This window comes from Lytechinus pictus, chromosome 15 (assembly GCF_037042905.1).
Source record: "Lytechinus pictus isolate F3 Inbred chromosome 15, Lp3.0, whole genome shotgun sequence".
Lineage (NCBI taxonomy): Eukaryota > Metazoa > Echinodermata > Echinoidea > Temnopleuroida > Toxopneustidae > Lytechinus > Lytechinus pictus.
The window spans coordinates 25,476,275-25,489,751 of NC_087259.1; the positions used below are offsets into that span (position 1 = coordinate 25,476,275).

Below are 13,477 nucleotides of genomic sequence, written 5' to 3' on the forward strand. Positions count from 1 at the left end.
TCAGTTTTACGTCATTGTTTTTATACTGAAAATACATGTAATTCACTGCAACAACTTAGAAAACATGCGAAACTGGGAATGGGTTTGAATAGTTATCAGGGAATTTTTAACTTCATCAGGGAGTTTTGTTTTCTTGAACAGTTGGGAACCCTGTCTATAAAGCAAATAGTTAGTAGGCCAACACCTATTATGTAAATTTAGTTGGAAGTAAACCACCTGCTATTGTGCACTACTTTTTTTCATTAGAATAATTATGTTCAAAGATGCATGGTCCTAGAAGGTATCTGTGGGATGGTGGCAAGTCCAGTCTTTTGCTGAGATAGCATGTGCCTCAACTGAGAATGAAAAATTACAGAAATATTTTTACTGAATAATAAATCCCAAGAAAGGGAAGAATACAGGCAAGGATTAATCAGTCGAAATAGTAGTGAGATCCTACAAAAGTGTTACAGTTGAGGTTTGTATTTACTTAATAAAGTAAGAAGAGAGAAACACTAAGTACTGCTATTGACTAATCTCTCGGCATTACCACTTTACCATAGTAATTGACAATGCCAGGAGTGACGTCTCAATAAGCAGTTGAACTGGATTGTGAAACAAAAATTATTACAGTTAATTTTGTACAAGTGCAGTACCTCACTCCCTCTCTCCTTCGTCTATTTGACTTTCCATTGTTATCCCTTTTGTTCTGTTCCCCTCTTTTCTTTCACCATTTCTCCTTTCTCTTTATCTTTGTCCTCCCTCTTCTTCCTCTCTATCCTTCTATCTCTCTCTCTCTCTCTCCCTCTAATCTCCACTCCCCCTCTCTCCTCTCTCTCCCATTCAGTCATAGTCACACTGGTTGCTACATCCTAGGAAGAACATAAATGAGTCGTATCAATATGGTAGCCATTCGTGTATTTCATGTAATCCTTAATTTACCTTGTACAAAAAATGTCAATAATGGTTGATTTTGCAGAGTTAAAGTTCTCATTTTCCTCCGAGTCCTTAATCATAAAGCCTTAAAAAAGACTACATAGTTTCTCTTTACTGTGGACGTCAAGATTAGTTCAATTTACGAAGTGGAGCATTTTGGCCTGATTGGTCTGACTCTCACCTTTGAAACAGAAGGTTGGGAGTTTGAATCCAAGCCATGACGTCATTTCCTTCAGCAAGAAATTTGCAGATATTTTATTTTGATAAAAATATTCTGATGTGAAATCTGTACATTCATTCAATAAAACACGTTTTTATTTTGTATTTTTCACATCATAATAATTCTAGAGCGCACACATTCATATATTCAATTAATGAATTGGAGTAGTGACATTGACTTTGGTGTGTTCTACCATAACTCAAAACACACTTTAATTTAAGCAAGACTTTACAACAGCTGAAACCAACATGACAAGCAATTTGGGCATCTCAATCACTATTTTACAGCTGATGTTCAAACATGATGAGTAATATGTATACCGTTATCATCAACTGTTATTGCAATTAATAGTATTTGCCACAAATCACATGAGGAAGCAGCCTTAGGAAACAGCATCCCAATCTACCTACAAACCAGGTTCTCATTTCACAAAAACTTGGAAAAAAAATGCACAACTTCTACAACAAATTTATTATCAGCCAATCAGATTTAAGGATTTCAGTAGCTTTTTACTGTTATTATAACACATTTCATCAAACGTACCCTGTTAGTAACAAAAGTGATATTGATATCAATTTTCTGGGGATACTACTAATATCTCCATAACATCAAACTGTGAACAACTCATGCCCTCGGGTAATCATTCATGTTCTTGATTGATTGATTGATTGATAAAAAATTAACGACACTATCAACACATGCGTGTCATATAAGTGTCGGACAGTTAATCTGGAAAGGTTACTATAATACAGTACAAATTACCCTAATGCAACTTTACAAAGGAACAGGATTATAAATTAGTAATTATCAGTAATAAATTAATACGTTAACTACTTCCCCGGGATAACTTCCCTACTCTTTACGAAAAGAGGAGTAGGTTTTTTAACGTGCAAATGGTGTGGCTCTCCTTTACACGGGACCGACGGCTTAGAGTCTCCTCCGAAAGACTACATTCATGTTCTTGAAAACAAAAAACAAAATCAAAATACACATCTTTAATGTTTAAATCATATCCCCCAAATAATGCTATCTTTTAGTATGGATCAAAGAGGATGCCAGAAAATTCAAGTCAGTATCCAGAAAGCTGTTCATATTAAAATGATTTATTAGGAAATTTGCATCCATAGTGGGTGAAATACAGCAAGCCAAATTATGATATGAATTCTTAAATTGACAAAAGAGTTGTATTTAAAATTGCCTTAGTTGAATAAGATGGTCATATTTTTTGTTACTGTTGGATATTATTTATCAATATTTAACTTTAAGTAAACCAAATACAACCATACTCTATCAAAAAGTCATTAAAAAAATATTGGCTTACATTCTAGCACTTAGGCATACTTCCATAAAATGTCAAGCTATCTGTAGCTTTGCAAGCCTCTTATTGAAGTTCCTGTTTCTTTTTCTATTTTAGAGTAAATTGATGCTTCACTATAAAATAGTACATGTAGAAAATTTTGTTGCATTTTCATGATCTTGCCCCATGCCCCATTCACTTTGTACATAAAATGTAGACAGCTGGCAGCCGTCTGTTTCGAGGATTTTTAAAACATTTTTTTAATTTTTATTTCTCCTCGTACACAGATGGCTCGCTATCGTGCAGCCACCATTAGGGTTAAACAATGCAAAATCCCCCTGACGGGGCTCATCGATTTTTGTCTTTATTTCATAAAAATATATAAAAAGAACTGGACCAAAATAAAGATTATTCCGTTTTGGCATAAAACGCACCAAAACAGGGAAAAATTAACTTAAAAGGGGAAAAAACAGTGACGTTCTTCGGCCGTCGTGCAACTTCACTCCCCTGTTTTATCCGAATTTAATACATAAACATATGGCCATTGAGTCCCTGTACAGATCGAGTTAGAACTTCGGTCTCTGTATTTGGTAAGTGGAGCCAACGGAGTTCAGCGGAACAACCAACATAACAGAGACCGAAGCTTTTGGTCTACATAAAATGTTGCTGTGCTTTAATGCTGAGCTTTATCATGGACTCTACTAGGGCCCATGGCTTTATCATGACATGACACATCAAGCCTTAGAAGTCGGGCATTGGATTAATGTCTTTTTAAATAAAAAACAAAGTGTTTATTAATCCTTGAGATTTGTTTAATATTTCTATTTGAAATGTATTTCTAATATCATTGCTCTCAATCTTCTGACCTAGTCTGCAAGAACAGACTCAAATTTGATACTTTAACCAATTATACCATGTCTAGAGTGAAGACTAGATGCCAAACTCTCTGTCTGAGAGGCAGCCAATGTACATGGTGAATCTAGTCTCACTACTTTAGACTCTGCATTACACACTGTGCGACCTTCAAAAACCAAAGGTCTTGCCTGCAGAGTACTTGTACTTCTGACCATGATGATGATGAACAGCATTTGTCTGGCACCGATTACATGTGAAAAAAATTCAAAGGTGCCAACTCCCACATTATGACACACATTATACACAAAGTCGCTGGAAAAGATGGATCTTTAATTCAGGTTTGAAGACTTCAAGGTTATACTCTAAGAATAAGGAGGTTGGATCCACAACTCTATCCCCATATGATTTTAGGTGAGTACTTGGAACTTAGAGAAGTAACCAATACAATTCAAATCTCTGAAGTAAGAACAATATTACCTTCATCTGAGCAATCTACTTCAGGGTCCCATTTCATAAAGATTTGTTATAACAACAAATGCACAATATCTACATCAATTTTACAAAATATTAGCTAATCAGATTAAACAATTTCAGTAGCTTTAAACTGTTATTGCAAACTTGTTATCATAACAACTTGTTCTGAATATATCCGTGTTTACGAAACCTACCCCAGGTGACCGTGATGAATGGGGAAGGAACCTTATCAGTTGAGAAGGTGCCAGATTTCTTCTCCACAGATGCAACACTTAATGTCTCTGCATTAAAAATCCTCTGATTAAATCAGAATTGAGTGCCCCCTCCTAGATTAGGAACGTCATGAGGGCGGGATCTGTTGGTTGCTGGCGGACTCTGTGGGTAGTTGCCCTGCCCCACTGCTGGGAAGATTCAGAGAAGGCACAGCTCCATGCTGGGGTATGCCCTCAGCAACTTGATAAGATTGCAAGTTTCCCCCTGTTGCAGCAACAGGTTGCATTCCTGGTTGCATCCCTGGTTGGAGACCTTGTTGCTGAGCCTGAGCTGCCTGTGCTGCCTGCAACTGCAACCACTCTTGGTGTTCTATTGCTGCTTGCTCTTGTCTTGCCTGTAAGAATTCAATCACATACATGTATGAAGTTAACACAAATCAACAACTTTCAAGGCCAAGTCCATCTCAAGAACAAGTTGATTTGAACACATACAGAAAAATCACACAGACATGCAGAAAATGTCATCAAAATCTGATGTAAAAGGTTAAGTTAGATAATTTTAAATATCCCTCTTTATTTCAAATACAATTTAATTCACATCCTGGTGGGTGTTTCATAAAGCTGTCCGTAAGTTAAGAGCGACTTTAAGAACGACTGGTGATCCTTTCTTGTGGTAAACAGTATATTCACAGGCGATGGTTTGGCACATAAGAAAGGATCATCAGTCGTTCTTAAAGTCGCTCTTAACTTACAAACAGCTTTATGAAACGGCACCAAGGTCAGTGTGCACATGTAGGAGCTGATTATGTAACCAACAGTTATCTCCAATTCTATGTCATATTTTTCAACTGTGTTTGGATACAGGGGTTATCCCGAAATTGTGGAAAACCTCCACAATTATACCAATCCCTAAGATAAACAAAGCCCGTGAACCAAACGATTTCCGGCCGGTAGCACTAACATCAAATAATATGAAATGTTTCGAGAGGCTCTTTCTTGTCCAATTGTTAAAAGAATCACAGTGTCAAATAGACCCATGTCAATTTGCCTATCGGTCAAAGAGAAGTGTAGAAGATGCTACCCTTGTTTTCCTCCATAAGATATATGAGCATCTCGATCGTGCAAAGTCGTACACGCGATCACTATTTCTTGACTTGTCGAGTGCATTCAATACGATCGCACCTCATTGCCTTGTACAAATGTTGATAGATATGAATGTAAACCCCAGACTTATTTAATGTATCCAAAATTTCCTTTGCTCGAGAATTCAATCAGTTAAAGCTGGGAATTGTCAGTCAAGAGAGTTGGTGACGCAAATTGGAGCCCCCCAAGGTTGCGTATTATCTCCCGTTCTTTTCTCGTTGTACACGAGTAATTACATAGGTACGAAGACATCCCGCAGTGTAATCAAGTATGCCAACGATACCGTGATAACAGGCTACCTGTTCAATGATCCTAATGAATATATCTCACAGATAAATGATTTTGTCAGTTGGTGTGACGATCATTACCTGATATTGAATACCAGTAAAACCAAAGAAATTATCATTGATTTTCGGAAGGGTGATAAAATTCATGAACCACTCCGTGTTCACGGAGATGTCATTGAGCAGGTACATGAGTACAAATACCTCGGAACAATCATTGATGACAAGCTCTCATGGAAGCAAAATTGTCTATCAGTACAAAAGAAAACAAATCAAAGGATGCTTTTCTTGCGAAAACTTAGAAGTTTTCACATCGATAAAACTATACTGAAACTGTTCTATCAATCAATCATCAAAAGTGTAATAACTTGCAACCTGGTATGTACTTTCGGAAATATGTCAAACGAGCAAAAACAAAGAATAGACCAGATTCGACAAATTGCACAAAGGACGATAGGCATGGATTTGTCCCCTGTCCAAGCAATTTACGAAGAACGCATACTTGCCAAAGTACATACCATAATGGCAGACAAGACCCACCTCCTCAATAATTGGTTCCGGTTTAATGGTTCAGGAATACGGCTGTGTCCCCCCCCCCCCCCCCCCCCCCCCGCACACGCCTTTCCCGCTACCGGTACTCCTTTATTCCTGATTCTATACATGTGTATAACTCAAAAGTAACATGATGAGATATCTTCTTCTTCTTCTCCTCCTACTCAGTTCTTCTTCTTTTTCCCCTTTTCTCTCCTTTCTTGTTCTTTCTTTTCCCTTTCTTTCTCTTCTTCTTCTACACTTTACCTTTCCCTCCAGCTTCCTTTCATATTTTCCTACATATCTATCACTCTCTTATGAATGGGTGTTTTGTAAGTGTCAATTTATGATGATTATATACCGCATACTAGGATGGGGGGGGGGGGGTGGGGTTAGCAGCATGCAGACATCTCATCACCTATTTCTTATAATTTATGAATTTCGAATCATGAATTCTAAGGGTTATCAACCTATTGTAGAAATGTTTTCACTAAAGTTGTATTGTTTTTTTATGTAGAGTTAGATTGCTATGATATATTTTATTTTGCATTTTTGTGTGTATGTTATGAGTTTAAAGCCATTGGAAACTAAATTTCTCTGTATGCCTAGCATTCATGGACCAATAAAACAATCTTGAATCTTGAATACTAATATCAAATATTCAAATGCTTCTCCATTACATATTAATGGGCTCTATTAAAGAAAAGATACAATTGTTCAATTACTAAAGCATATCTGTATTAATCTATGGCAGACCATAAAAAAAAATTCACTATAAATTGTGGATATTATTATTAAGTGTAACTCTTTATGTTACACTATTACCTCCCCCCCTAATTAGGCTCCAAATGGCAAACTTTATGTATGTTCTTCCCTTTTGTTGAGTTTATAGTAGCCTTTGAAGTGCAAAGCTGTTGAAAGTACCTTTTCAAAGAGCTCCTGCTGTTGTCTAAGGAGTTCTTCTTCAGGTATACCAAGATTCTCAAGACGAGTGCTTGCTTTCCTCTTCTTTGCTGCCACCGTCTTACATTCCTCTAGAACTGACTTGCACTCTTGCAGGTAATCTCCAAACCCTAGGCTGTCCAATGCTGCAAATCATTTAAAAACAAACAAGAGAAAACCTAAAATTGTGAGCATAAATTTTGACAATGAATGCATGCATTGCACGATGCCAGTCAAATTCTACACATTTTCATTCTGGTCAAATGCATTAACAATGTAACCTGTTAGTGCCTCTGGTGGATAAAGCTTTTCATAAGTTACGAGTGAGTTTACGAACGGCTTGTAACGACATTAGATTCTCATAGGTATTCCTTTAGTTTCTCATCCCAGGTAACCAGTTGTTGTAAATTACTCCTAACTTATGAACAGCTTTATGACCCATCCCCTACTCTGAAACCATTTACCTTGAAGCGCATGTTCTGGCGATATCGTCTTCTTGGCCTGCTTATTGCAAATATCATTTGCTTCTGATGAAACCAACTGAATAAACTCAGTACAGCAATTTAAAATGAGTTCTCTCGCATCATTAGCAACTCTGACATTGGGTAGTAATTCCTTGATCATCTTGTTAAGAGGGGCACGAGGGACAGTTAGCTCATCCTCTGGAAGTTGAGAAGATTGTGAATCTGCCATCGTTACTACCTGCAAAATACGGTAATCAATAGAGTTACATTTATATACTGTAATATATGGTATTTCTAAGCGCTTTACATTGCAATTACTATTACCCAAATAATTGGAATTATTTCAAACACTCCTTGATATATAAGGAAGGAATACCATAACTTTTTTTCTACAAGTATATGTAATGGGGCGATTCCATACGTGTCGTACGGGACATTTTGTCAACAATTTCTAGTCTCTTAGCTGATTGCTTGAGCAATAAAAAAATTATTTTTGGTCAATAATAAAGTTATAGCGGATAGTCATGTGAAAACCTGATTACCGACAAAAAATATTTGATTATGGCTGAATTAAGGGCAAACAAGTTGTGTGTCGACCCGTACGGGACTCAGAAATGTCCCGTACGACACGCAACAGTTTCATCTCTAATTCACCCATGGACAGCATATATTTGTTGGTTGTCATTTTTCATATGTCTACCCAGTAGTACTCTATTATTACCACAAAACAAATTTAAGTTCTTTGTTTGTTTGGACAATAGGTTGAAAAATGTTGCGAAAATAGCTGATTTTTCTAGCATGGAATCGCCCAAAGGCTTCTTGACTGACTACAGGGCTCAAATTAAGAATTCATTGGGGCAATGCAAAGGGAAGGAAGGCAGTGCTCACTTCAGAGGGCATCCAAGGCCATTAAAACAGGGTATCAACAGTAAAATGTTCTTTTCAATAGGACACATGCACTGGATTATCTCAGGGAACAAAGGCCATATTATTTATTTTGTAATTATCTGTGTTACTGTTTGAATATATTTTTGTGTCATTATTACCTTGTAATACATTGCAATTCGGCCTTAGCCACGATGATGTCATGATTTTTATCAATAAACCATTTATCTATCTATCAAAGACAACAAGAGTGTCGCTAAGGCGAGCACATAATACGCCCGCCTGTAACGCGGAAAATGGAGTTATGGTCAAGCAAGAAAAGTGGAAGGTAGCGACTTCACCTTTGACCTTCTGACCTCAAAATCAATAGAAGTACTGGTAATTACTGGGATCTATGCTAGTTCATACACAACAAATTTTATGAGCCTAGGTTAAGTTCAACTTAAGTTAGCGCATTAACAAGGACTTCAGAAGGGTAAGATGAAAACATGTCACTGTGATCTTGACCTTTGACTTTTTGACCTCAAAATAAATAGGATTCCTGGGATCCATGCTAGTTCATACACACCAATTTATATGAGCCTAGGCTAGGTTAAGTTAAACTAAAGTTATCATGTTTCAAGGACTTCAGAAGGATAAGATGAAAACATGTGAGTGTGACCTTGACCTTTTGACCTCAAAATCAATAGGCTTCCAGGGATCCATGTTATACACACCAAATTATATGATCCTAGGTTAAGTTAAACTAAAGTTAAAGTAAAGTTATCACATATACAAGGACGACAGAAGGGCAAGATGAAAACATGTCAGTGTGACCTTGACCTTTTGACCTCAAAATCATTAGGCTTCCTGGGATCCATGCTACTCATACACACCAAATTATATGAGCCTAGGTTAAGTAAAACTGAAGTTATCGTGTTTACAAGGAAAAGTTAACTGACAGACGGAAGGACCAACGGACACCGAGCGTGATACCATACGTCCCGTCTAGGACAGGCGTATAAAATGAAGGAAAAAAAATTGAACTGAATTGAATTAATTCATTTCAAACCAAAGTAACCAAACATATATTGTTTATCATATGCATCACTATAGTAATAGTATACATCAGGGGCCGCGGATCGGTTTTCAAAGTGGGGGGGCTGAGCCAAAAGTGGGGGGGGGCTGATCATGCTAAAAATCACAATCATATGGTCATTTTTTCGTTTTTGTACACGGCTTTGGAAAAAAGTGGGGGGGCTGAAGCCCCCCCAGCTCCCCCGGTTCCGCGGCCCCTGTACATTTACAGGAGTTTACACATCCACTGTTTATAACAAGACTAGAGTAGAGTCAAGAAAGAATACTTTTTACTTCAAATTTAGTTCAATATAAAGTCTTTAAACTTAAGTCTAACTTGTAATGTTAGACTAAGTCTAGAGTAACTAATTAAGATCTATCTTTGACTTTGACTTTGTATCGCCTAGCCCTAACGTTAGGCCTATTATTTCTCTCAAATTTTTGATTTTATGAGGATTTTTGGCACACTAACCATGCTAACTCATGAGAATATAAGGAACACTATCGACTGATTTTTTTTGTGAAATAAAAATAATAATAAAATCATTTATAAAATTATAGGTGCGCAGTCACAGAATTGTGATATCCCCATTGGAAATGTGTGCACAAGAAATTGCACACGCCAGCAATAGAAATGCCATGGTGGTCCGGCTGCAGAGGCTGAGGCCTGAGCCTCTGAGTCTGACTCTGAGGCTGAGCTGGCTCAACCCACTCGGCAAAAAAAAATGAAGAAATAAATAAAACAAAATAGTTTTTAAGGCATGCAATTTGAATCGAACCAACTTGACCTTGCTAAGCTGACGACACCTTGCTATGAAAACGTGCCTGTCCTGAAACCCGAGTTAAAGCTGCAGAAACAATCGAACGAGAGCGAGATAAAGTCAAGGCCGGCGGACCAATCGATGATGCGTCGGTCTCTATGCCCAGGCTAGGCGCGGCGCGGCCAGCCAGACCAGTCGGTCCGGCTGCGGCACCCGTTGTCCCCGAGACCTATATTACGTCATATGTGTTATGGCTGCACTTGGAAGAGCGACGGTCCGAGCCGTTCAAGGCAAGAAGAGGTTAATTCCTCAAAGGGCTGCTTTAGTTTTGGTGAGTGATCGAGATAGCTTTTTAATTTCCATCTCTTTTCCTGACCGTTAGTTTGTGTTTTTAGTGAGTGCAAGAGTTTATGAGCAAATTTGAGACAGTTTAATGAGACATGATTCGTACCGCGACGGGCCGGGCATGCGCATGCAGCAGAATAGGCCATGGGGCCTATCCTACCGGTACATAGCCTCTTGTCGAGGCCCTGTCGGCTTCTTTCCGAGCGAACATGGCAAAGCACGGGAGAGAGCGAAGCAGAGCGCCGCGAGACAGGGCCTCTGGACATCTGTACCGAATTTCACCGACTTTCTTTTGTTTTTTATTGTTTTTACCAATTCACCGACCAAAAACTGGTCGGTGAAAATCATCCAATGAGGAGCGCGAGCTGCTATGACGTCATATTAAATATTCATGAGCTCCTCTTGAATGGCGACCCTTGGATTCTTGGCGAAGAGTGACGACGAAATATCAAAGAGCACTGAATACGCCTCTAAAACGCTGAATATTGACCGATTTAAGGATTTGCAAGTCGATGAAATTAACTCTGCACTGAAAGGACGAGATGTCTTTGTAAATCTACCCACAGGATATGGAAAAAATGTAATATTTCATGCGATTCCACCGGTCGATCCGGGGCGTCGATTATCGATCTCCGCTGTGCAGTGCAGTGAGGGAAGCTGGGGGGAGTTGCTGGGAGTTGACTCGAGTCTGACCAGCGGCTGAGCAGTATCTCCCGGGAAGTTTCGGGGCGGTGATGGGTCTGTTACGGCCAGTAGTAATAGTAGTAGTAATAGTAGTACCACTACTTGTAGCATTTTGCTGGTTATATCCCCTTTATTGTCCCGCAATTAAATGAATCCCCTGCAGAATAGTGGACTACTATATAGTATTCCGAACCCAAGACGAAACAGCTCTGACATTTCATTGGTTTACTCGGTGACCGGTAATATCATGACTCATGTATATTCATTAGGAAGACGTTCCTCATGAATATATAATTCAGTTCAGATGTCAAGAGGCCCTGGCTCGCGCCAGGCCTAATTCGCTTCGCGAATTAGGAAAGCCCTCGCTTCGCTGGGGAAGCAGCCGCCAGGGCCTCGACAAGAGGCTAACCGGTACACGGCTCCGGCGGTGCGGCGTAGTAGGCGGCTACGGCCTACGCCTGCAAAGTGCAGGCTGCGCTGAGTCTTGCATCATGTCGTCGTTGTTTGCTCCACCATTACGGGCCCAGTGGCCGTCATCGGTCCATTGATGGAGGGAATACCGTGGAGTCAGGGGCCTGTTGCATGGAAGGGTCTTTCGTAGAACCATTCTCAGTAGAGGCGCTGGTCCAAAAATTGGGATTGTCCCAGAAAACAAGGATATCCTCATAAACCAAGACAAATCATGTCTTGATAAATTGAGACTGTCCTTGTTTATGGGGACGTTTTTTTTTCACTTCCCCCTACGGGACAAAGACAGCAATTACGGGAATTGTGAGTGCTAAAAATAGATTCAGTGACCTCAATTCCCCCCAGTTCACCGTCTATTTTTCATGACTTACCGTCTTCCAATAATCATGTTTTGAAACCTGATAATGTTTACATTGACTAGCACACTTGATTGGTGTCGGCACTTGACAGGTGAATGAACTTTCCTAGATTTCTTGTGTGAAGAAATCCTTATAAACTGAGACAGTCCCTGTAAACTGGAACGATCCCAATTTTCTGACCAGCGCCTCTACTGATTCTACGTAAGATAAGAACGAGATATCGCCCAACTTTTTCACAAAGCCGATTTGGGCGATACGAAGAATGGTCCTTGGAAAGACACCTCCAGACATGTCCTACGTAGGCATGATCTTCTTTGCACACTGCCCGCCACCGTCGGCATTGAGAGAAAATGCGTTTACGGCAAGCCACACTGACATATCACCTCTAAACATTTTTGGGGTTGCACACTGATGCATTTTATCTTGGATGGCGCCAAGTTATTTGTTATAATATGGGGGCTAGTTGTCATCAATTTCAGGTCGTCTTTTTGCACGGCAAGACGACCAAAAAACAGATGTCATTTTAACTTCTCCGGGCAGGGTTGGCACGTTTTAAACGGTGTGTTTTAAAACATGTTTTAAAACGCGTTTTAAAACACCCGTTTTTTTTACAAAAAAACGTGTTTTAAAACACCGCATAGGCTTGTGTGTTGTAAATTTGCATGGATGTGATTTTAGATTAATTTTTTAAATACTTTTATTTCTGAAGTGGTGTACTATTTTCTTTTAAGTTATAACTAATAAAAACTCTTTCTCCCAACTCTCTTTCTCTTTCCCCCTTTATTCTCCCTTTCTCCATTACTTTATCATGTTTCTTTCCTCCCTGTTCAATTGTGCACATCATTCCATATTAATAGAGTCTATATCTGAGTGTTGTGCTCACTTTTTGGACAGGGAAAGAAACACTATTTGAAATAAGCTCAAATACATGTATACTACATGTAATCGTAGTACTTCAATGAAATGGAAGTGTTGCACAAGCCTATATACTGTAAACAAATACAATGTAGACTGTAAAACTGACATTGTACTCTTGAAGTACACACGAAAGCAGGTGAAACTTTGCGCTTTGTATAGATGAAGAAAAGTAATTTAAACAGAATAAGATAGTCAGCTAGCAAACCTTAACCCTAACAATCCAAGGGGACCTTAACCCTATCTTAACTGGGCTATTTCAGACCGGAATATACTGATTGCACAATAACCGCAAAAATTTGCACGCGCGTAGAGCCGGATGTAAACTTCAAGACTGCATAATAAAATTTTCCCAAAAATTGATAATTTATATTTTTTTATTTATGCAAATAAGGGTATGAAATTTTGCCTAAATTAGTTTTTTTGTGTATGTATTTGCCTTTAACTCAATTTACGTAGCTAGTAGAATGCTAATTTCTGGTGGCAGTATCAATTTTTTAAATTTTTTTTTAACTCTTATGTATTTCTTTGTTTTTGAAACTTTTGTTTTTATTGTTTTTTCAAATGAACTTAGTCGGGGACCCTTTTGCAATCATAAATAGCATGAAATAAATCCATTTAAACCAAAAGTAAAAATAATCATACATTTATGATTTTTAGTTGAAAA

At 38.6% G+C, this 13,477-nt stretch overlaps 1 protein-coding gene across 1 annotated transcript; it reads right to left on the minus strand.

The window, feature by feature from the left end:
- Nucleotides 1–1,623: 1,623 nt before the first annotated feature.
- On the minus strand, nucleotides 1,624–10,320 carry LOC129277980 (protein Dr1-like). The gene is made up of 4 exons (XM_054914172.2): nucleotides 10,067–10,320; nucleotides 7,338–7,575; nucleotides 6,856–7,019; nucleotides 1,624–4,368 (listed from the first exon to the last, which is right to left on the minus strand). Exons 2-4 carry the CDS (start codon nucleotides 7,564–7,566, stop codon nucleotides 4,102–4,104), a joined length of 660 nt encoding a protein of 219 aa, XP_054770147.1. The 5' UTR covers nucleotides 7,567–7,575; nucleotides 10,067–10,320; the 3' UTR covers nucleotides 1,624–4,101.
- Nucleotides 10,321–13,477: the final 3,157 nt, after the last annotated feature.